The sequence below is a fragment of the Haliotis rufescens genome, unplaced genomic scaffold, assembly GCF_023055435.1.
Source record: "Haliotis rufescens isolate VD_foot unplaced genomic scaffold, xgHalRufe1.0.p SCAF_10, whole genome shotgun sequence".
NCBI classification, from domain to species: domain Eukaryota; kingdom Metazoa; phylum Mollusca; class Gastropoda; order Lepetellida; family Haliotidae; genus Haliotis; species Haliotis rufescens.
Genome location: NW_025963780.1, coordinates 9474932 through 9498871, shown reverse-complemented (window position 1 = coordinate 9498871; position 23940 = coordinate 9474932). Strand labels below are relative to the sequence as shown.

The following is a 23940-nucleotide window of genomic DNA, read 5'->3' as shown; positions in this document are numbered from 1 at the left end:
TTAAACAAAGGGAATAAATGAGTTATGACTGCAATACGCATGGGAATTAAAAATAATTCTTTTTATACTTTAAGTTTTTAGTAATGTCAATATCAGTTTATGCATTTGAAATATTTGAATACAAACTGTTAAAGAGTTATCTGTTTCTGTAAATTATGTAAAGATCACATGTAGATTGAACATTTACTGGACATTATTAGTTGGGTTTTTGTTCATTTCATGACATGATTAAATTGGTACAGTAAAGTAAATATCATTTTGGTAGAAATATTAATTGTTACCAAAATTGCAGATCAAACTGTACTTTACTTTAAATATTTACACACCCTTTATGTAATAATTCAGTTGAAATATTACACCTCATGCTATCTAATCTGTCAACATTGACAATCAAAATAACAACTGTTCACAATCACAACAGCACAAGTAGATCTAGAGGTCTAATATTTTATTGGAATGCATTTGAGTCCATTACAATTTACATCAAATACACAACTGATGCAAACTTCTGATTTGTTACGATTGTAAATTCTCAGTAGGTTACAATTTGATACATTATATCAACATATCAATTTAGTTAGTTTCTGACATATATCTAGATATGGTCAAAAGGTCAATATTTCGACTTCAAATACAACCCGCAAAGTTATTTAAACTCACAATAAATAGTTTGGCTTAATGGTGTGTAAACAATAAATTATTTTTACAAGATTTCAGTAGAATTTGTTTTAAGTCTGTTCAGCTACCATAAACTGCACTGGGAGTTACCAGGTGGTCATGAATATTTTAAATTGAAATCACAACAGAATGGCCAGACTCAAATTTATATCGGTAAGGAGACCAGATAACAGTAGAATAGTTTGTCAATAAGAATAATGTTTAATACTTACGATAAATGTACCGGGATGGTTAAATTGTCACAGTTTGTCCCGATTGCATGCCTTGTTGACATCTCCATGTGTTTCATGTGCTATCCAGCCTTCACCTTCTGCTCTCCAAGCCTCGCTTTCAAACCGGAAGTAGCGAAGTGTGAAAAAGGTCAATAGACATAATACATCTTCATCACTAGGGGACTCCGTCTGCATGCATCACCATTTAGGAGTCCTTAACGTGAAGATAATTTGCTAAATACTCGACAGAGTCAACCAATATCAATAAAACTATACATGAAAAGTTATTTGGTATCTGTGTGTGTCCATATCAAGCTATTCATTGTAAAGTTAATTTCTGCATATGTATTTGTGTATTTCCTCTCATCATCAATCAATAAAATTGTATAAAGTGTCATACTGCGTTGATGTCAGTGATTAAGATGCATAGCCTCTACATGGAAACTTACGACATTAATTTGGGTTTGTGTAGTATGTGTAAGTAAATATAACTGTGTAACGTAGGCACAGTATTGATTAATAACATCGCAAATGAATGTTTGCCTTGAGTTCGTCCATTCGGAATGTTTAACTCATCAGCTGTAACGTAATACGAGATAGTGTTCATGTTGGTGACACATTTATGAATCATTAAGTAAACATGAGGGGATAAATACACTGCGTTTTCAGTGTAGAGCTAGGTGACCTTGCATTATGTAACCACACTGCATTAAGTACGTCTATGTCTTGGTAGTCTACACGAGAGTCTCGCATTGTCGACGCCACTGGTTTTTTCTTAAGACACAGAAACGACTATGAATATTCCGGTGGCATTGACGTTTTAATTTAAGAGAAAGGTCACATTCGACTAAGTAGTTTTTAAGATGATATTACTTCAATCAACATTTAGAAGATAAATACTATGTGTGTGTCTATTTCCGGGATTTTATCGAGTATTTGCATCTTGGAAATTCATCTCGAGACCCGAAAGCATTAGCTTGAGGGGCTCGAATGAAAATTTCCAAGATGCAAATACTCGATAAAATCCCGGAAATAGACACACACATAGTATTTATCGATATTGTAAACCTATTGTTTTATTTAGAAAAAAACATGCGCACTCTTTAACACCTCGTACTTACTCGGTTGTGTGGCGTCAACATCGAACGTTCTGTCGCTGCTATGGTGATTGTGATTTTGGTAATTAACGTACACCGGTAATGAGACGCAAATACCATCACGTATATTTCAGCTGCGATACCTACATCCTTGAATTCCTCATACATTTTAGAATCAAATGCCAAATGATCTTTGTCATCAATACAAATTGTCTGGATGTAATGAAGCAAAATAAATGAGGTGTGAAAACGAACGCTGAAAAAAATGCACTTGAGCGAAATGTAAACAAAGTCATTCGTCTATTCGTTGAGTACATTGGCTCGAGATCTGCATTTTCAGAATATACACGGGAAGAGAATCGTAGGAAGAATTAGGGAATTAAACATACATATACATTGCAATAATTTGATATTTTCAACAGAACCGTCCTGTGTGACGCCATGACTGACGCAAAATCACGCACAACGACAACGGTATTTATCAGAATTTCTGACTATTTTCGTTGGTTTCAATGAAAAATACAACAACAAAAAACAGTACACAGATTGTCAGAATGTTTCTGATTACTTACATGTCACATTTATGTATATACGAACCCTGAATCAACGAAAGTCCCCTCGTAAAATCCCGCGCACTGTTGACCGTCAAGACGCCATTTTGTAAAATTCGGTCACCGGTAGTGATGTCAAACTTCAACATATTTGTTGTACATATGTGGTTATTTCTCTGAGGTGAAGGTCCTTGAATGAAAGTACACACGATCATTGTTAACTGCTTTTTACTGTTTCATGATGTAGATCTTGCATATCTTTTGTACATTTTTTTCACACAATTAATTTCACTTTGGATATTAATCAATGTTCAATATGATATCATACGTAGATATAGGCCACAACATATATGAACGTTTGATAATCTCCTGTTTGTTTGAACAATGTTCACATATGAAGTTGATAAGTTTATAGTGTTGTATACGATATTTCTTTAATTTGAACAAGTGTACATGTGACAGGTATATTTACATTTCATCGTGTATATATTTCTAGGGAGTGTAATAGTCAATATTATAAGTTCATATAAATAATGTCCATGAATAGCCGTTTCATTATATTTTATAACTAAAACTGACGATATAACTTAAACAAAATCGATATTATTTTTCATTAAATTATATGCACACATTTCTTGAAGAATTGGCTTGGTCTTGGATTTTTTTTTATGCCGTTTGATATACAGAACAGTGATATCTGAAGATTCGCTAGGAGCGCGTTAGTCGCTATGGTGATTGTGATTTTGGTAATTATTTCATTATAATTTTTTTTAATTAAGAATTAAAAATCCCAATAATTCCCATGAATAGAGAAAATCAAAATATTTGTTATGAATGTTAATTTTGTATTTCAATTTGCGTCCATTGTTGATTAGTATGCAAAAAATGCTGAGTAATTATGTGTTCCTACACAGTGATTCGGTCGCTTGCTTCAGGGAATGCAAATCATATTTTCACCCTTTGACATTTGGTCACGTGACCCAAATTAGCCAATCACAACACAGAACACACTTTCTATAGGTTTACAATATTCAACAATGTCTACCAAAAGCAATGTAAACATACTGACATGACTATTGATATAACCATGTTTACATGCATGATGTGATAATAATTTGCATATCTGTATAATATCATTATATACTCTTAACAAATGAAGGGGATCCTCGGAAATAACTTAGACTTTCCAAAATTGTAATAGATATAATTAGTTCAACCGACAGTAGATGCTACACCGCCAACGATCTTGAATGACGATAGGGGTAAGATGGAAAATTTCAAGGTTGACGTTTTTGGATCAGTAGTGCCGGGACACGTGACCAGCGACGAATACCCGAGTTGCGACGTTGTGTACACCATTGACGTCTGTTGGCAATGTGACGATTGAGGCGGCACAACACGTGGCCGTCGAGCATGGAGATGAGCTACATGTAGACGATGTCTTATCGCCTCACTAGTTATTCGTACCCCAGTTGTCTCTTGAATGTTTGCAGCAGTTTGATTGGCCGTTTGAGCTCGATTTCGAAGAGCCTGTCTTGTCGTTGACCTGGGACGCCCTGAACGGGGTCGGTCGTCAATAGTTTGGGTTTGTTGGCACCTGTAACATAGCCTGCTATTCACAGACTGTGAAACATTGAACATATTGACCACTGCAAGCTGACTTCTGTCAGTTCCTAGCATAGCAACCACGTCGACGCTCTGCGCGTTGCAGATGCCGCTTGGTGGTGCAGCCTTGTGATACAACTTTCGTTCGTCACGCTGGTTTCAATTCACGACAAGAATACAATGTGTCAGGCTCATTTCTGGTGTCCCCCGACGTGATATTGCAGGATTATTGCTAAACGTGGCGTTAAACCATAGCCACTTACTCACTGTGGATTAAGACAATATATCCTCGATCGAAAATATGTGTCAGACTTGGACGCTGTTAGGGATATACACCCCACTGTACAACGAGCCCCAGTACATGCCTGTCCTGATCACGAACATACAGTGTTAGAAGCTAGCAGGGATCGATACAAATAAACGTTGTCGGCTGAACACTATATGTTTATCAAGCAACATGTATGAACGGTGTTCGTGTATATTTAGGTTCTAATATGCCGCTGCGTGGACAGTTTCTGGACAATGGGTTTCCAGAAATAAAATGGGACGTGTTTAATATATATCACTATACACTTGTTACGTGTGGTATGAACGGCAGGGGTTCCCGCTAATACCACAAATAACAATTACAAGAATCACAACAATCTCTGAAGTTTAAAGCTAGGTATAATAATTAAAACAAAGATAAGTATATAACAATTCTCAGTTTTTCAGTGTACAGATGTATTAAATGCTGAAGTCGAATGTCAATGTGATGAACATTTTATACTTGATGAGATTGACCAGTGTATTTTGGAGTCGCCGATTACCGACTCAGAAATCCACAAGGCTATAAATCGTTTAAAGAATGGCAAATCCCCTGGTGTTGATGACGTGGTCATTGAAATGTTAAAATGTTGTGAAAATTTAATAACTCCTTTCCTACGAAATTTGTTGAATAAGTTATTTGATTCTGGATTATTCCCTCAGAACTGGACGAAAGCTATTATCCTTCCACTACATAAGAAAGGTAACAAAAATAATCCAGATAACTTTAGAGGGATATCTCTATTGTGTACAATTAGTAAGGTTTACACAAGTGTCTTAAACTCTAGACTTACAAACTGGGCTAATATAAGAAGTAAATTACCCGAGACACAAGCAGGCTTTAGACAGGGATATTCTCCTGCTGACCACATATTCACGTTGAATGCAATTGTTAACAAATGTTTATCGAAAAGAAAAGGGAAATTATACGTTGCTTTTGTGGATTTTAAAAAAGCGTTTGATTCAGTAAATCATCTTAAACTATGGGAGTGTCTGCACGATGTTGGCTTGGGTGGAAAGATGATGAGAGCACTTAAGGGAATCTATGCCTCCGTGAAAGCGTGTGTGAGATGTAATGATAACATTTATACAGAATATTTTGATTGTCCTAACGGAGTTAAACAAGGCTGTATATTAAGCCCTATTATTATTTTTTTTTCATCAATGAACTGTCAAATGATGTTTCATCACATGGGAAACACGGCGTACAATTATTTCCTGACTTGTTTGAAATATTATTATTATTATTTGCCGATGATGTTATTCTTGTCTCTGACACAGTAACTGGTTTACAGAACCAACTTAATATTCTTGATAACTTTGCAGATTCACATGGATTAACGGTTAATTTAGATAAAACGAGTGTTGTTGTATTTAGACGAGGAGGGCGGTTATCTGTTCATGAGAAATGGTTCTTTAAAGGCAAACGTATTTCAACCGCCAACTCCTATAGATATCTTGGGTTTGTATTCTCATATACATCAAAGATGAACTAATGTGTTTCAGATCTAGCATCAAGGGGTAAACGAGCTTTAATGGAAATATTTCGCAATCTACGGAAGATTGGTTTTGTTGACACTTCAGTTTTCTTTAAAATATTTGATACTCAGATTCAACCTATTCTTTTATATGGTGCGGAAATATGGGGCGTAGACAGTTTTAAAAAAATAGAACAAGTGCATATTATGGCTTGTAAGAAGTTTCTTAACGTTGGTTTGCAAACCCCAAATGCTATTGTGTATGGGGAATGCGGTAAATTTTGCAAACCCCAAATGCTATTGTGTATGGGGAATGCGGTAAATTTTGCAAACCCCAAATGCTATTGTGTATGGGGAATGCGGTCGGTACCCACTACATGTAAATGCTATGTGTCGTTCTGTAAAGTATTGGCTAAAACTGATTAAAATGGACGAAGATGGGATACCAAGAAAATCTTATAATATGCTTGTATATTATGACAAGTGCGGTCGTCATAACTATGCTTCTTCTATTCGTTCCATATTATTTTCTCACGGATTCGGAGTAGTTTGGCTCAGTCAAGCTGTTGGCGACAAACCATCATTCATGAATAGTTTTAAAAACGTTTTGATAAATATGTTCTACCAATCATGGAATAGTACTATCAAGGCTAGTTCTAGGTACATTCTGTATAAAAAATTTAAAAGTCTCCTGGAACCAGAAAAATACCTTTCCATTATTACTGAAATAAAATATCGAAATGTTTTGATAAGGCTTAGAGCCGGGCTACTAAGACTTAAGGTAAACGAAGGTAGATGGGCTGATATTGACTTACGTTTACGACTCTGCCCCATATGTGAAACAAGTATAGAGAATGAATATCATTTTACTTTAGAATGTGAATATTACAACGATATTAGACATCTGTATTTACCAACAACATTTTGCCATAATCCAAATATGCATAAATTTAAAACGCTACTGTCATCTTCGTGTAAACAATTACTTGGAAAACTATGTAAATACCTGTATTACAGCTATGAAAGAAGACGTAATTATGAAAAGCCTGTAAACCGGTAAAATTTGTACCTGACATTACCTTTTTTCATGTACCGCACTATTTCAAATGTATGTATTGTATATGGGCCAGTGGCCTTGGTACAAATAAAGACTTCTTCTTCAGTTACTGGCATGGGCAAGGCACTCATACACATCTATTTAGGCTGCTTTAAGCAATATGGCAAATGTGCAATATAGATAATAGTCACCTCAGATTTCTTGACATCATATTCCCAATGAATTCCATTTCACATTGTTCCAAACTTGTATATCACAGTTCACAGGATAACTGGGTAACAACAGTTTCCTCCTTCGAAGCGTCGACATGACCTTCTAACTTTGTCTCCGGACATACCGCTGGGCTGAACTGCCCTCGTTCAGTTAAACCATTATTTCTCCCTCTCCAATTCTTTTTCCTTCCCCCTTTCTGTTCGATAACTTGCCCTCATATAGTAAACAAATTTCCAAGAAAGCTATCTACTTCAGCACACAACAAAAGGTTTATCGGCCCACACCAATCAGTTACCAAGCCAACTCAAACTCCAATCACCCCACAAGCACGCTTCTCCCCGTCAGGCAGCTTGCTTAACTCAATCAAGCATGACGCCGTCCACCCGAACTAGACCCCTTGTGAACCACACAAATATACAACGTCACTCATAACACATTATCATGTCTGGCACAAATAGCCAGCAGCCCATTGCGTCGTCATCGCTTCACTTTGGCGTGCCAGTAAACTGTAGTCGCTGGTTCGCACTCTGTATAAACTATACCTACCTTATAAGCTATACCTTCATCATAAACTATACCTTCCTTTAAAATTATTCCTTCATTATGAACTATACCTTCATTATAAACTTTACATTCATTATTTATAAGCTATACCTTCAATATAAACTATGCAGAAGTGGTAAATAAACATGGCGCTTCATCAGCACGTTCACTCACTCACTCACTCACTCACTCACTCACTCACTCACTCACTCACTCACTCACTTGTAGCTCCATTACTTTTCAATCAGATTTAATAAAGAGAAATACGTTTGAGATTTTAATATTACGTTCAATGCACTGAGGTAATAGGCGTAAGGTCCATTGTTTGTATACGGAGGTCAACGATGTCGTACATTCAACAGACGTGCTCACCAGAACCTGCATGCGCTTTGTGTCTAACTACAGTTGACCTCCTATATCCACACTCTCCTGAACGCCCAATCGTTGGTAATATTTTGTTTGGCTGTCACCTCTGGCAACGGCAGTGTCATGTCAGGCGGGCGTATATTACCTCCCACAAGCAAGACATCCAGACATACCGGAATACCTGGCACGGTGTTGGCAGTCTAACACATCATCAGCATGGGCGAGTGGTCAAACGGTCTCTTTGGTTGTTTCAATGACTGCGGATTATGCATAATAACCTATTTCGTACCCTGCTACACCGCAGGAAAAATCGCAGAGAAAACTGGTGAAAGCTGCTGTACCTATGGATGTTTAAGCATCTTGGGACCTATCGGTATCTACACAAGAGCCAAAACCAGGGCAAAGGTCAGGGAAAGCAAAGGAATCGAGGTAAATTAAACAAAAACAGTCAGAAGTTTTGTAAAGGTGTGTTTGTGTATGTACATGTTAGCGCTACACAGAAGCAAATGCGCCAATAGCGTCATGTTCTGAGGTAATTCACTATATATCACCAAAACATAATAAACATCAGAAATCAATAGTCAAGAAACAAATTGTTGTTTTCAAGGAAGTGATCTTGAGAGAAATACTCTTAGACCATGTATTAGTTCTTCTTCCAATGTTCGTTTTCTAATCAACTACACACTAATACATAATCATCATTAGGTCCCGATGGACAGTTAGTATGTCACTGTGAAAGTGGTGTATATGTTTTATACACTTCTCTTCATCGCGGTCGAAGGAACGTTTCAATAACCTACATCAGTTACAACGCAGATTCTTTTCAACATAATTTGGAACTAAAACGAAATTCCCGAATGCTAATTTCATTTGACAATTGACTTTATGCAGCTATTGCAGATACGAAGATGTATACATGTAATCAAGGACAATGTATGTTGACATGGTCTGGACGTTGTATGATTTCATTCGTATTTCAGGGCGAATTCTGTAACGATTGTATCATGCACTGGTTCTGTGGCATCTGCTCAATCATACAAGAAGCACAGGTAAGAAGGATTCACAACATCATCGTCTTCATCATCTTCATCATTATCATCATAACCATACTCTGACAGTAATGTAGCATGTACACAGGACGTGCCTGCCCCAACCAGCGGACAGATTGGTAGGAAGGTACGCAACACGCCCAACCAGGGTAAAAACATTACCTGTGTACCACGGTTTTTAATGCGTTAATGTCAAGACTGTCATAGCATTAACTTTTTGAAAGTTGTTCAAAAACTGTTAATATTTTCACGTTTGACTTGTATGCAAGGTAAGCTCAGCAAATTTCAATAGGATTGGCTATGTGACCTGTCAACTACAAATATCTAGGCGACGGTACGGCTTTCTGCATAGACGCGGGGTTTCACACACACGTTAATAGTAGTGCGTCCACTTTGAAAGAGTGTCAGGTGTTTCTCTTTTGTTTACTCGTTGCTATGGATCAGCATGTATCAATCACGCCATGTCCCTAGCTTTAGTGGATATGACCCTTCTTTGTGACTAAGGATATCTCCAATTGCAACATAATTTACTATTACACTGATAAGTATTGTTATACATTCAGAACATAACAGTATAGGTTTATTTGTTTGACATACCATTACTGATATGGTACCTGCAAAGAATACTTGTCAACGTATAAGTGAATATTATTAAAACAATTAATAATTGAAGCTGATTTAATCTGTGAAATGAAAATAGGTACATAACACGTTGCTTCAACTGTCGCACAAGGAACATATTAGGTGATTTAAAATATAGTGTTTTTGTATGTGGATTAAGATAAACCTCAAATTAAAAACAATGGTTTAGAATCATGTCTTTAATACGCGAGAAACATGTAGTTTGGAACAACTGTGAGATGATTCTTGAAGCCAATGGACATACCTGTGTATAAAGCCCTGGTCAGCAAGGGCTAACATTATACAATATAGTGGAGTTTTGACCGTGAAAAGATGTTTTCTGTCAGAAATAACCGGGCAGCAGTTTGAGTCAAAAATAAAATCGTGCTCAAATTCCAAGTAATACATTTTATCATCACTCGACACGAACTACGGATACATCGATAGTTTTTTTCATGAACTCACTATTTATTGCTCGTGCGTTTGTCTTCAAATGGATCCGATTTGGCGTTATGATATATCACAAACAAAATAACAGACCGTGAGAAACATGGACATAGGCCCTATTTTCTTGGCATGTATGTGTTTGTTTCAAAATCTTCACTAATTTCCTTTACAGGAAGTAGATGCACTGGATCGTGGGGGCCAACAACAGGCGATGGCCCGGCAATAAGTGTGTTCCTCGTCTGTCAACCGGCCTTATATCCATCTTTCCGTCCACTGATGACGTCATATTTTTCTATCTGTGATACGACTTACGGATTACAGAGCATGTTTTTGTTGTCGAGCACGCGATCCAGTCGGCTTTCGTCCAAAGATGAATATTCAGCGCTCACGAACATTTTTATCAGTCGACATGCCATTTATCATGTCACATTTCAACTTGTACTGAAGTGTTTTGAATAAAATATTTATCGTTTTATTAACGTATGTGTCGAGTATTTCTTTAAGTAGGCGAATGTGCAAATGACAGCAAATTCATTTCGAAAATTTATTTTTGGAACGATATTGACATTTAAGTACATTGGTAATACCATCACGGAGCCGGCCCACATTGTACTCGTATGTAGACAAGAGGCCGTGACCGTCGAACTGCCCCAACCACGCGTGAAGGAATATACGAGTCGTTTAATGAGAGAGAGAGAAGAGAGAGAGAATATTGTTTAATAAAGTGTCACATGTTATATACACTTCGTGATAAGATATATACAAAACAGTAAAATATAACATCCGGCTAAATATGACCTACGAGACACTATAAAACGTATCAATCATAAAACTATTGAAACAGAATAAAAAATGTAGCACACGGACACATACCTACGTGAAGCTACTTTTCAGCCACACGGAGGCGCGTACTCATACTAAACATACACCGCACATATACATACATCCATAGACACATTTACATAAATACATACCTCGTGATGCAGGCGCGGAGCACGGCCAGTATGCCAGGATACAGGGCAACTGACTTCGAAAGTCCTAAGTTAAAAAGTGCGCTCCCCCTTGACTCCCCCCACCTCGTTGCGCCGCCCCCGCTCCCCGAGCACACACACACACACACACACACACACACACACACACACACACACACACACACACACACACACACACACACACACACACACACACACACACACACACACACACACACACACACACACACACACACACACACACACACACGTCATACATACATACATACATACATACATACATACATACATACATACATACATACATACATACATACATACATACCAACATACAGTCATATAAGTCATACATACATACTTGGCTTAAAAATGAAATTGCCTTCTTTTAACCATGTTGTAAATTGATTTGGCTAAAATACATTTGAGCGATTCTTCGTTCATAATAAAAAGAAACTTTTCTAAACTACTCATATAATGAAATGCTTTATCAACTGAAGTTGCTTCTTTAGCTAAGTTGTATCTTAAATCATCATAAAATGGACATTCTATTAAAAAGTGACATTCATCTTCAACATAATTTACATGATCATTAATAGGATAGGGGTGACAATATTTACAAGTCCTATCCAACAGTGGGGTAGGTGGCTTGGCGTAACGGCCGGTTTCAACATGTAAAGGTAAAATACCACATCGAAACGATGCTAAAAGTCTTCGATGATCTCTAAAACGTACATGACATAAATAAGGCTCAGCAGTAGGTAATGATTTGTACATTCTGTATGTGCGTAATTTATTGCCATTTGGATTATTCTTGTCATTCCAAAGCGCAGTATACCACATATCGCAATCTTCAGCAGTTAAGAAACACTTTACACGATCAACACACTGTTTAATGCTGTATCCACAATAAGGTAAATATGACAAATTATAGTGAGCTAAAATATTTACGATTTTTTTATCCCAGGATTGTGATCGGATTTTGGACCAATTATGAATGATAAGAGGAAGATGATGGGTCTGCATATTCTGAATTCTAAAATATAATCTAAAGCATTCAACATGCTGTGACACGTTAACAGAACATCAGCCCATGTCCCCCTAATAGCAGTAACGGGGGCATTTTTTCTTATGCCTAGAAACAAACGACAAGCCTTATTTTGAATTATTTCTACTTCCTTATACTTATTCAAACCCCAAATGCCAGCACCATAAAATAGAACAGGTTCTACAAGAGCTTTATAAAGCTTGTTAAATACTTCGTAGGAAATGCCACCCGCGTGTTTAAACTTTGAATACAACGCAGAAAGAGCTCTGCTAGCCGATTTACACAACACCTGGACTGTTTTGTGCATATCTAAATGCTCATTAAAAGTTAAACCAAGATATTTGTAAGAGCTTTCATAATAAATAATAGATTTGCCACATTCAAATACTCGCTCAGATCAAGCCACAGATTTGTTTCTGAAATGCATGATTTTGTCTGAATTAATATCCAAACGCCATTTTTGATACCATATCTTTAAAACATTTAACATTTTCTGTAACGAGTCTTCGTCTTCAGCTAACAAGGCTATATCATCAGCATACAACAAACACCAAATCATTAATATAAACGGAAAATAACGTTGGCAATAAGCATCCTTGCATCCTTGTTTAACGCCCAAGGTAACGTTAAAAGATTCAGTGATAAAACCATTGAGCTTAACTGCACACTTTACGTCCATATATAAGGCTTGTACAGCTTGTAGCATTTTACCATGAATACCAACAGACATAAGCTTGTACCAAAGGCAATTGCGATTAACCCTATCAAACGCCTTCTTAATATCAACAAAACAGACATACGTAGATCGTTTAGAGGCTTTACGGTTATTAACAATATCATAAAGTGCATATAAATGATCAGTACAGTTTCTCTTAGGTCTAAAACCAGTTTGCTCTTCCACAAGAATATTATTTGACTCCAACCACTTCTGTATCCTACAGTTCAGTATACACGTGTAGACTTTCCAGGGTATTGATATGAGAGAAATGCCCCTGTAAGACAAAGGATCTGACGGGGTACTTTTGTCCTTAGGAATAGGAGTTATTAGTCCTGCTCCCCACTGAGACGGCGACACTGAATGTTCAAAACAATAATTAATAATATGGTGAAGTAAGTTAATACAATGAGGATTTCGTAGTACTTCTACCGGTATACCGTCTACCCCAGCCGCTTTTCCTGTCTTCATCTGCATAACAGCAAAGTCAGCTTCCTGGACTGAGACAGAGCGGTTCAACTCCGACAGATCATAATCTGCACACCCCACGGTACCGCTACGCACGCGTTCACACACAGTATCATAATTAGCACGTTCAAACGCTGTATTCTCACTACCGTTATAAAGCGTGCTGTAGGAGGTTTTCCAGTGATCCAATACAGTGTCAGTCTCACAGGTCACGGACCCGTCGTGCATCAACACCTCCATAGGGATAACGGAACTAGACTTTCTGTCGTTGGCTATACCAAGTCGACCTATCTCTTTCCAGAAGTCTCTGCCGCTGTTAATGTTCTGTACACTGATTAGTTCTTCTTGTTTCTGTAGCTGGTATGATCTTCTCGCCTTGCGGTTTGCTTTGTCAAACAGTTTTCTTACATCTTGAAAAACGCCTTTAAGAACACGTTTACGATGAACACAACCTTTAAAAGACAACCAGCGCTTTTCCTTTACACTAACCCCATCCCATAACATTTGTAATTCATCAGTCCAATATGGCTTTCGCCTACAATAATGCCTGTTGTTGGTGTTTTTCTCAGTAAATGTCTTCATCTTATCTAGCTTTAAGTCGAATTCTTTTTTAATGAAAGTAGTAAACTTCTCATATGCAGAGTGAGCGTCTTGACCTTGTGTTAGTTCATCGTCTATCTTCTGAAGTGTATCTTGTAATTTGCGTGCAGTATGTTCATCATTCAGGAAACTGTCCGGTATATTAGCTACATTGTACCTTGGTATATCCCAGCAACCCGATAACAGCTTCATATCGTCAGACTGAGAATCTGGTTGAATTGCAAGTAAGTCTAGCGTTACATCCAGCACAGAATGATCAGGAATACAGTCACATCCCATCTGAGTAGTAAAATTCTGTACGTCTGACCTAAGATGCACGTTTAAATCTGACACATCATTCAGCTGCTCATGAGGCACAATAATGTAATCTACTACAGCCCGACCCCTATGCGACACAGAAGTGAAGTTGTCGTTTCCAAGTCTACCGTTAACAACACACATATTACAGTCTATAAGAAAGTCTAGTAGTAGGTACCCAGCTGCATTAACGCTCTCGTCTATCGCATTCCTTTCCCCCACACTGTAAACACCTTCGATGTAGTCGGAGTTACTACCAATGCGTGCATTAAAGTCGCCAGCGATGACAACTTTTCCAAGATTTTGATATTCATAAACATGTTGAAGTAGAATATCAAAAAAATCTTCTGCATTATGTGACCTTGTAGAAGCGGCTGGAGGTAGATACGCTACACACAAACATAGACTCTCAACTGTAGTATTAGAAGACAAACGCAGCCATAACACATCCTCCTGGTCACTGTCCAGTGCTTCAACTTTATATCTAGATAAAAATGATGTCTTTATAAGAACCCCAACACCGCCAGATCCACGTTTAGCCTTTGTATGCAGGTTTGTTCTATTATTACCGAACCATACATATCCATCCAGACTAATGTCCTCTTGATCCCGTAGAAATGTTTCACAGAGACATAGTATATCATAGTCAAAGTACCCAACTGCATTTTCCCTAAAATGTCTATTATTTACATTCATTAGAGACCATCCACCGACGTTCCACAGACCAAGCCTGACCCCCTAGGCCCGGGGAGTTGTGTTACTTCTCTTTTACTAGAAATAAATCCACTTCTGTTCACAGTATATAGATTTTCCTTCCCAATTTCCTTTAGTAATGTTCTCATATTGTTGCTATGCATTCTCTCCTCCAACGTTGTACAATTTTCAATGAAAGTGTTACTATACTTACGGGAGCTCTTCAGAGATGATTGAGCCTTCATAAGTTTTGTTTTCTGGTCCAAAGTGTCAACAGTTGCTAACACTACTCCAGGGTATTTACCATAGGATTTCTTCCTATCAACATTAGAGACATTCACGTCTGGTAGGTGTAACCCGTCCCTGATAAGAGCCGTTACCTTGTTAACTGTAACTTGTGGGTCCGTTACTTCGTCTGTGTGAACCTGCAGATTCTTGATAAAAACAGATCTCTCGATGATCCTGTCTTGAGGTTTGGATTTAGCAGCTTCTGAGAAAGTCTTTTCAAATTGTTGTATTTTCTTTTCGAAGTTATCTAATCTTGAGTCTATATCATTTCTCGCCCTGTTTATTTCTAACTTTATCTTCTCGTCAATTATTGCTGCTAATTTCTCAGTGAGCCTTGTTTCTAGATTATTCTCAAAGCTTGACATTCTGTCGTTGAGATCAGTTCTCATTTGTGACATTTCTTTAACCAGAAGGGTAAGCATGCCTTTAACTTCAGTGTCATTGGCTGGATTTGAAACTTCCCTGAGCCCGCTATGTTGGCTTGGGCCGACTGTGTCCTGCTCGCTCGCATTTCCCGAACTTTTCATTTTCTTCGATTCGTCTTGCCAAGAACAACTTTCGTTGCTTTCTTCGTCTCTTGCTCTTTTTCGTTCTAATCTGTCTTCACATGTGGACTGGCTTATGATTGTAGCAGCCATGACCGTCTCAACAAATTCACTGTCACTTTCTCTCAACACGTCACACATCGTCAAGGTTGCAAGTATAAAATATCTCGTGTAAAAGTTTCTTCTTGATGTAAAATCGAAGACGGAGCACAAGAATAAGATCCGAGGTGATTTAAAACATGTAAAAGGCGATTAAGACTTACGAAATGACAGGTTTTTCACTTTTCAGTCGGAGCATTCAAATCCGTGACCTGCCTGTCTCGCGCATGCGCTTTTGCCTTTAATCAGCAAAAGCTCGTTGATCTTGACCTCATACAAGTGTCACGCTCTATTTCTCATAAAAGTCATTTTCTCTCAGGTTACATACTTGATTGTTGAAAACATAGATACCTACTCCCGTAAAGCCAGGCAGTCTGATGGCTGCTATGATACACACGCTATGATTGTGTAGCCGGGCGTGGTGTGATGTGTCCAGCCACTGGGCTGCTAGTCAAAACATGAGGCAGTTCTTGAAGATGATGATGATTTTATTCTTTTGTAGTAGATGGTGGGAGGGAAGCTGTAAACAAGAGTCCTCCCTCCATAAAGAGTTCATGCAGAATGCATGAGGAGGGCAGGTGAGAAAGGAAGTTAAAGAAGTGGACCAAAGGGCCAATCAGAAGAAAGGTAGCATCTGACAGGTATTAAAAGGAAGTCAAGATGCTTCAGTCACATAAAGTGGTGGACATGTCTAAAAATAGATAGGGGGGGAAGTCCAGGTGAAGCTGGAGAAATTACAGAGGCTGCAGAAGGGTATCAGGTTGGTGTTAGTTGGCTGACATTCAACTGCAGACAAGGACAACATATAATGAACATATAATGAACATATAATGAACACAGAATGAAGTGATGGTGATAATAGATGAACATGTATGTACATATGTATAGAATGAATCTAAGGGGGGTTATAAGTGGGTGGTACTTATGTGGCTATAACTCATTCAGAGTTAGCACCACCACCCGGCTACATACACCTCCACTTTGGGAAATGGCGACCTCGCCATTAAATAGCGGCAATGTATAATTACCTCCTCACACCCAGACACTTTGTTTTACAACAAACTGCCTATCTGTCATCCACTTTGGCTTTGTTCGGGTTCGTCCAACTCGCCGAGGTGGTGGCTGTGGAGTTGACGGTCCTGAGCCAGGGATAGAACTGGTTGGTGCAGTTGGTGCTGGTGTGGATGGTGAAACTACTGGTGACACACTTGCAAATGGCGGGCTGATTGGTGGCAGTGCTGACACTGGGGATGATACCGACACTGGAGAAGGAGAACTCTCAATATCCATGTTGGTTGTTGAGATCTCCAGTGTTGTGTCAGTACTTGTGTCCTTAAGCTCGCCAGAAGATGGTGTTGAAACAGAAGTAGTAGTAGTCGTCGTCGTCGTCGATGTCGATGGTGTGCACCGTGGCCTGGGTATGGGCTGACCATTCGTACCAATGGGAAGGAGTAGATTACGGTGGAGTACACGACATTCTCTGGTTCCTTCCTTATGAACTTTAAACACAGGAACGTCGGCATGAGGTTGAGAATCAACCACGTAATACTCCTCTTCCCACCGGTTAGCCAGTTTTTGCTTCCCACGTATGTTGACGTTACGCACCAATACAACGTCACCAACCTTGATTGTGGCTCCGCGTGCCTTAAGATTATAGGCTTTGCGTTGTTTAGCCCGAGCCCTTTCAAGGTTTGCAGCTGCAAGCTCATATGCAGTGTGTAATTTGCACTCTAGATCAGCAGCAAACTGCGTATAAGCTGGTGATGAAATATTGGCCAGTGATGTACCAAAAGCAGCGTCAACAGGCAGCCTAGGTTGTCTGCCAAACATGAGGAAGTAGGGAGTTAACCCCGTTGACTCATGGAGGGAACAGTTATAGGCATGAACTAAGTGAGAAAGGTGATCTTTCCACTTTGCCTTTTGCTGCTCTTCCAGAGTGCCGAGCATCCCTAAGAGCGTCCGATTAAACCGCTCACATAGACCATTACCCATTGGATGATACGGAGTGGTCCGCGTTTTGAGAATACCCAATATGCTGCACAGCTGTTTGATGATATCACTCTCAAAGTTCCGGCCTTGATCAGAGTGCAACTTCTCTGGAATGCCATAGTGAACAATGAAGTGATCAAACAGTACTTTGGCTGTAGTACGTGCCGTTTGGTTGCGAGTGGGAATGGCAACAGCATATTTGGTGAAATGGTCCGTAATGACCAGGATATTCTCATAACCACCAGAGGAGGGCTCCAAGCTGAGATAGTCCATGCACACCAACTCCATAGGTTGAGTGGTTTGGATGCTAACTAATGGTGCACGCTCAGTTTGGTTAGGAGCTTTACGAAGTATACACCTCTGGCAGCAGCGAATCCTTTTCTCCACATCCGTGATCATTCCCGGCCAGTAAAACCGTGTCCGGAGAAGAGCCACGGTCCTGTCCCTACCAAGATGTCCCATGCCGTCATGTAGATGGGTAATGACCTCATCTCTTTTAGACTGAGGAACAATCAATTGATAGTAGGGTACTACACCATCTGAAAGTTGTTGCCTGTGGAGAAGGCCATCTTTGACAGTGAGTGAGTCCCACTGCCTGAGAATGGATGCAGTGTCCCGGTCCATGGATTTAAGAGCCTCCTTGGTTGGACGCGTACCATTACGGATGAGTTCCAAAATCGAACAGATTGAGGAATCAGCTTGCTGATATGTTCTCATCCGTTGGCTAGCGACAACATCAGAAGGTTCCATACCATCGACCGCCAACATACAATTCATCACCTCCTGATTGAGGGAGAGTGTCTCCACGGCACATGATGAGATGAGTTGCCCATTACAGAGAGCAGACACACTTTGAATGTCCATGGACTCACGCGGCAACCTGGACAAAGCATCTGCATCAACATTCCTTGCACCCGGAACATACTCAAGGGAGAAGTCATAAGTAGCAAGTTCTGCGAGCCAGCGATGCCCAGTTGCATCCAACTTAGCAGAAGTTAGGACATACGTGAGGGGATTGTTGTCAGTCTTTACAGTGAATGAGTTGCCATACAAGTAATCATGAAACTTCTTGGTGACAGCCCATTTTAGAGCCAAAAACTCTAACTTATGAGCAGGGTAATTGCGCTCGGCTTTGCTGAGACTGCGACTTGCATAGGCAATCACTCGCCTTTGATTGTCTTGGGATTGGTACAGTACTGCACCCAAGCCATCCCCACTTGCATCGATGTGCAATTCAAAGGGCAGAGTGAAATCAGCAAAAGCCAAAACGGGAGCACAAGAAAGCCTGCTAATAAGCTCACTGAAAGCTGACTGTTGAGCATCCCCCCATACAAATGGTTGGTTTGACTTGATCTTGCGCTTGGATCTCCCGCCATGTCCAGCAAGCAAACTGGTTAGTGGCTTGGCAACTTTAGCGTAGTCTGGAACAAAACGCCTAAAGTAGCCGGAGAATCCAAGAAAACGACGAACATCTTCGACATTACGTGGAATTGGCCAGGTCTTCAATACTTCAATCTTCTCAGGGTCTGTTTTGATACCCTCCTCGGAGATTACGTGACCTAGGTACTTAACGGAGGTCTGCAAGAATTGGCATTTTGACGGCTTTAGCTTGAGCCCGTTCTTGCGCAATCTTTGAAAGATTGCTCGTAATCTCTCAAGATGCTCATCAAAGGTCTTAGAAAACACAATGATGTCATCGAGATAAATGAGGCATTGGAGAAGATGAATGTCGCCCATACACCTCTCCATCAGGCGTTGGAAAGTAGCTGGAGCATTTGTCAGTCCAAAGGGCATAGAGTTACACTCGTAAAACCCAAGTGGGCCAACAGTAAAGGCAGTACGGGCCTTGTGCTCCTCATCCACTTCGACTTGCCAATATCCACTCTTAAGGTCAAGACAAGAGAAGTATTTTGCCCCGTGTAAAGCATCAAGAGTTTCCTCTATCCTTGGTAGAGCATATGAATCTCGAATTGTGTGACTGTTCAATTTTCTATAGTCAATATAGAAGCGCAGACTCAAGTCATGTTTGCGAACCAGGACAACAGGCGAGGCATATGGACTAGCAGATGGACGGATAACTTTAGCATCTAACATCTGCTTTATATGGTCCTTGACCTCTTGATACATAGAGGGCGGAATACGTCTATGTCTTTCCTTAAATGGAGTCTCATCTGTGAGTTCTATTCGATGGGTGACCAAGTCAGTATGTCCCATGTCCATATCAGACTTGCTAAACACATCGTCAAACTCATTCAGTAGAGAGCGCAATTGAGTTATTTCATCTGGAGTGTGATTATCACCCAGAGAGTCCAGTTCAAATAACTCTTTTGGTAGTTTGGTAGGTACAGAGCCAGTCTTACTGACACCATCCTCAGGGGATAAGCCGTCCAACACAGCAACTTGTTCCAAATGACAAAGTACTGTTTTGGCTGGAATTGTCACAGCCTTGGTGGACGGGTTAGCGACCTCGACCTTGACCCGTGTTGTTGAGTGGGTAGACTGAAACCCAACAACACCAGTAACGAGGGTAAGTGAACCAGGAAGAACGGACTGTGTGGCACAAAACTCCATACCAATCTGTGGAGCACTACCCCTGCAAATACCTGTTATAATCTGGTTGCAAGACGGGGGTATGGTTATAGATTTAGTTGTCCACACATTCTCAGTTCGGTTCAGGTCATTCCAAAGCCTACTGAGCCACTGAATAGCCATGGTCCAAGGAGAAGAACTCCTAGATACCCTGTCACCAGGGTTGCTTTCACAAGCAGCACGCAGGACATTGGTCCCTAGGATAAGAGGTACCTTAGAGGTGAAGTCGGTAGTGGGCACCACAAGGATGAGTGAGGGTACCTCCACTACTTGACCCATGAAGTCAGGGGGTATAGCAATCGTAGCCTCAACATACCCCAAATAGGGTAGCTTGGCTCCCCCAGCTCCATGCACCTCTAGTAATGAGCTAATTTGGTGGAGTGGCAAGTGAGGGAGGTAAGCTCTGTAGAAGTTTTCAGAGATAGTGGTGACCATTGAACCAGTATCTATCAAAACATCACAGGCATGCTCCTCTACCTTCACATGCGCAATGTTTGGATGCCCAACTAAATTGGAAGGCACCTTTCGTTGAGCGCTTTGGTTAGAGTCCTCAGACCGCTCCATAACTGGGACTCTTAGAAGTTTAAAGCAGGGCAATGCTGGTGACCCCTTTTAAGCCCTGGCCTTCCACAATCAAAACAGAAAACTGATGATTGTTGTGGAGGGGGTTTATCACCGACCTGCTTTACTAAAGGTTTATTTGTCTGGGCACCCCTGAAGGGAGCTTGGCCTTGACTCCTGGTGGGTGGTTTGTAAGAGGAGGCTTGAGCAGACCTGAGCTCAAGAGAGTGAACTTTGTCCCCGATAGACTTTAGACTCTAATCAAGGTCTTTAAGCCTAGAGAGCACATCCTCCATCTCCCGACCACATGGTACAGGAGTGGTAACGGGACACTGATGTGCCTCCTTAGGGGTAAGCAGTTCCTCCTCCACCCGACGTACAGCAAGCAGCAGTTGGCTGTACTCGAGACCAGAGTCAAAGTGATGACGAGTTGCCTGCTTCAAAGCATCCTGGGACAACCCCATCCAGAAATGGCTTCGAAGCAAGGTCATGGCAGCATTTGGTGGGAGCATTCCTGAGACTTCGATCTTTGAGATCAAGTCACGAAGTCTACAACTCCAAGCTGCAGCAGACTCGTTTATTTCCTGGCGAGCTGTGTAAAAGCGCTCCATCAGCGTCTCGCCGGGCATCACATTGCCAAAGACAATGTCCAACTACTCTAAGGCAGAATCAAGGGTTGCCTCAGCAGGGAAACCACTGAGAAGATCTGCAGCAGAACCCTTGGCTGCTCTCCGCATGGCATTGAATATGGCGGTGTCAGAGTGAGCATTTTCACGTCGACCTAGGTACTTAACGGAGGTCTGCAAGAATTGGCATTTTGACGGCTTTAGCTTGAGCCCGTTCTTGCGCAATCTTTGAAAGATTGCTCGTAATCTCTCAAGATGCTCATCAAAGGTCTTAGAAAACACAATGATGTCATCGAGATAAATGAGGCATTGGAGAAGATGAATGTCGCCCATACACCTCTCCATCAGGCGTTGGAAAGTAGCTGGAGCATTTGTCAGTCCAAAGGGCATAGAGTTACACTCGTAAAACCCAAGTGGGCCAACAGTAAAGGCAGTACGGGCCTTGTGCTCCTCATCCACTTCGACTTGCCAATATCCACTCTTAAGGTCAAGACAAGAGAAGTATTTTGCCCCGTGTAAAGCATCAAGAGTTTCCTCTATCCTTGGTAGAGCATATGAATCTCGAATTGTGTGACTGTTCAATTTTCTATAGTCAATATAGAAGCGCAGACTCAAGTCATGTTTGCGAACCAGGACAACAGGCGAGGCATATGGACTAGCAGATGGACGGATAACTTTAGCATCTAACATCTGCTTTATATAGTCCTTGACCTCTTGATACATAGAGGGCGGAATACGTCTATGTCTTTCCTTAAATGGAGTCTCATCTGTGAGTTCTATTCGATGGGTGACCAAGTCAGTATGTCCCATGTCCATATCAGACTTGCTAAACACATCGTCAAACTCATTCAGTAGAGAGCGCAATTGAGTTATTTCATCTGGAGTGTGATTATCACCCAGAGAGTCCAGTTCAAATAACTCTTTTGGTAGTTTGGTAGGTACAGAGCCAGTCTTACTGACACCATCCTCAGGGGATAAGCCGTCCAACACAGCAACTTGTTCCAAATGACAAAGTACTGTTTTGGCTGGAATTGTCACAGCCTTGGTGGACGGGTTAGCGACCTCGACCTTGACCCGTGTTGTTGAGTGGGTAGACTGAAACCCAACAACACCAGTAACGAGGGTAAGTGAACCAGGAAGAACGGACTGTGTGGCACAAAACTCCATACCAATCTGTGGAGCACTACCCCTGCAAATACCTGTTATAATCTGGTTGCAAGACGGGGGTATGGTTATAGATTTAGTTGTCCACACATTCTCAGTTCGGTTCAGGTCATTCCAACGCCTACTGAGCCACTGAATAGCCATGGTCCAAGGAGAAGAACTCCTAGATACCCTGTCACCAGGGTTGCTTTCACAAGCAGCACGCAGGACATTGGTCCCTAGGATAAGAGGTACCTTAGAGGTGAAGTCGGTAGTGGGCACCACAAGGATGAGTGAGGGTACCTCCACTACTTGACCCATGAAGTCAGGGGGTATAGCAATCGTAGCCTCAACATACCCCAAATAGGGTAGCTTGGCTCCCCCAGCTCCATGCACCTCTAGTAATGAGCTAATTTGGTGGAGTGGCAAGTGAGGGAGGTAAGCTCTGTAGAAGTTTTCAGAGATAGTGGTGACCATTGAACCAGTATCTATCAAAACATCACAGGCATGCTCCTCTACCTTCACATGCGCAATGTTTGGATGCCCAACTAAATTGGAAGGCACCTTTCGTTGAGCGCTTTGGTTAGAGTCCTCAGACCGCTCCATAACTGGGACTCTTAGAAGTTTAAAGCAGGGCAATGCTGGTGACCCCTTTTAAGCCCTGGCCTTCCACAATCAAAACAGAAAACTGATGATTGTTGTGGAGGGGGTTTATCACCGACCTGCTTTACTAAAGGTTTATTTGTCTGGGCACCCCTGAAGGGAGCTTGGCCTTGACTCCTGGTGGGTGGTTTGTAAGAGGAGGCTTGAGCAGACCTGAGCTCAAGAGAGTGAACTTTGTCCCCGATAGACTTTAGACTCTAATCAAGGTCTTTAAGCCTAGAGAGCACATCCTCCATCTCCCGACCACATGGTACAGGAGTGGTAACGGGACACTGATGTGCCTCCTTAGGGGTAAGCAGTTCCTCCTCCACCCGACGTACAGCAAGCAGCAGTTGGCTGTACTCGAGACCAGAGTCAAAGTGATGACGAGTTGCCTGCTTCAAAGCATCCTGGGACAACCCCAT

The 23940-nt window shown here is 40.8% G+C and overlaps 2 protein-coding genes across 2 annotated transcripts; both read left to right on the top strand.

Moving 5' to 3' along the window:
• The first annotated feature begins 4728 nt into the window (after positions 1–4728).
• On the top strand, positions 4729–8106 carry LOC125375660. The gene is made up of 2 exons (XM_048386748.1): positions 4729–6177; positions 6266–8106. The coding sequence occupies exons 1-2, from the start codon at positions 5985–5987 to the stop codon at positions 6985–6987; spliced, it is 915 nt and encodes a 304-aa protein (XP_048242705.1). The 5' UTR covers positions 4729–5984; the 3' UTR covers positions 6988–8106.
• A 150-nt stretch (positions 8107–8256) lies between these two features.
• Positions 8257–10702, top strand: LOC124116204 (protein PLANT CADMIUM RESISTANCE 2-like). The gene is made up of 3 exons (XM_046477459.1): positions 8257–8535; positions 9087–9155; positions 10396–10702. Exons 1-3 carry the CDS (start codon positions 8323–8325, stop codon positions 10447–10449), a joined length of 336 nt encoding a protein of 111 aa, XP_046333415.1. The 5' UTR covers positions 8257–8322; the 3' UTR covers positions 10450–10702.
• The last annotated feature ends 13238 nt before the right edge of the window (positions 10703–23940 follow it).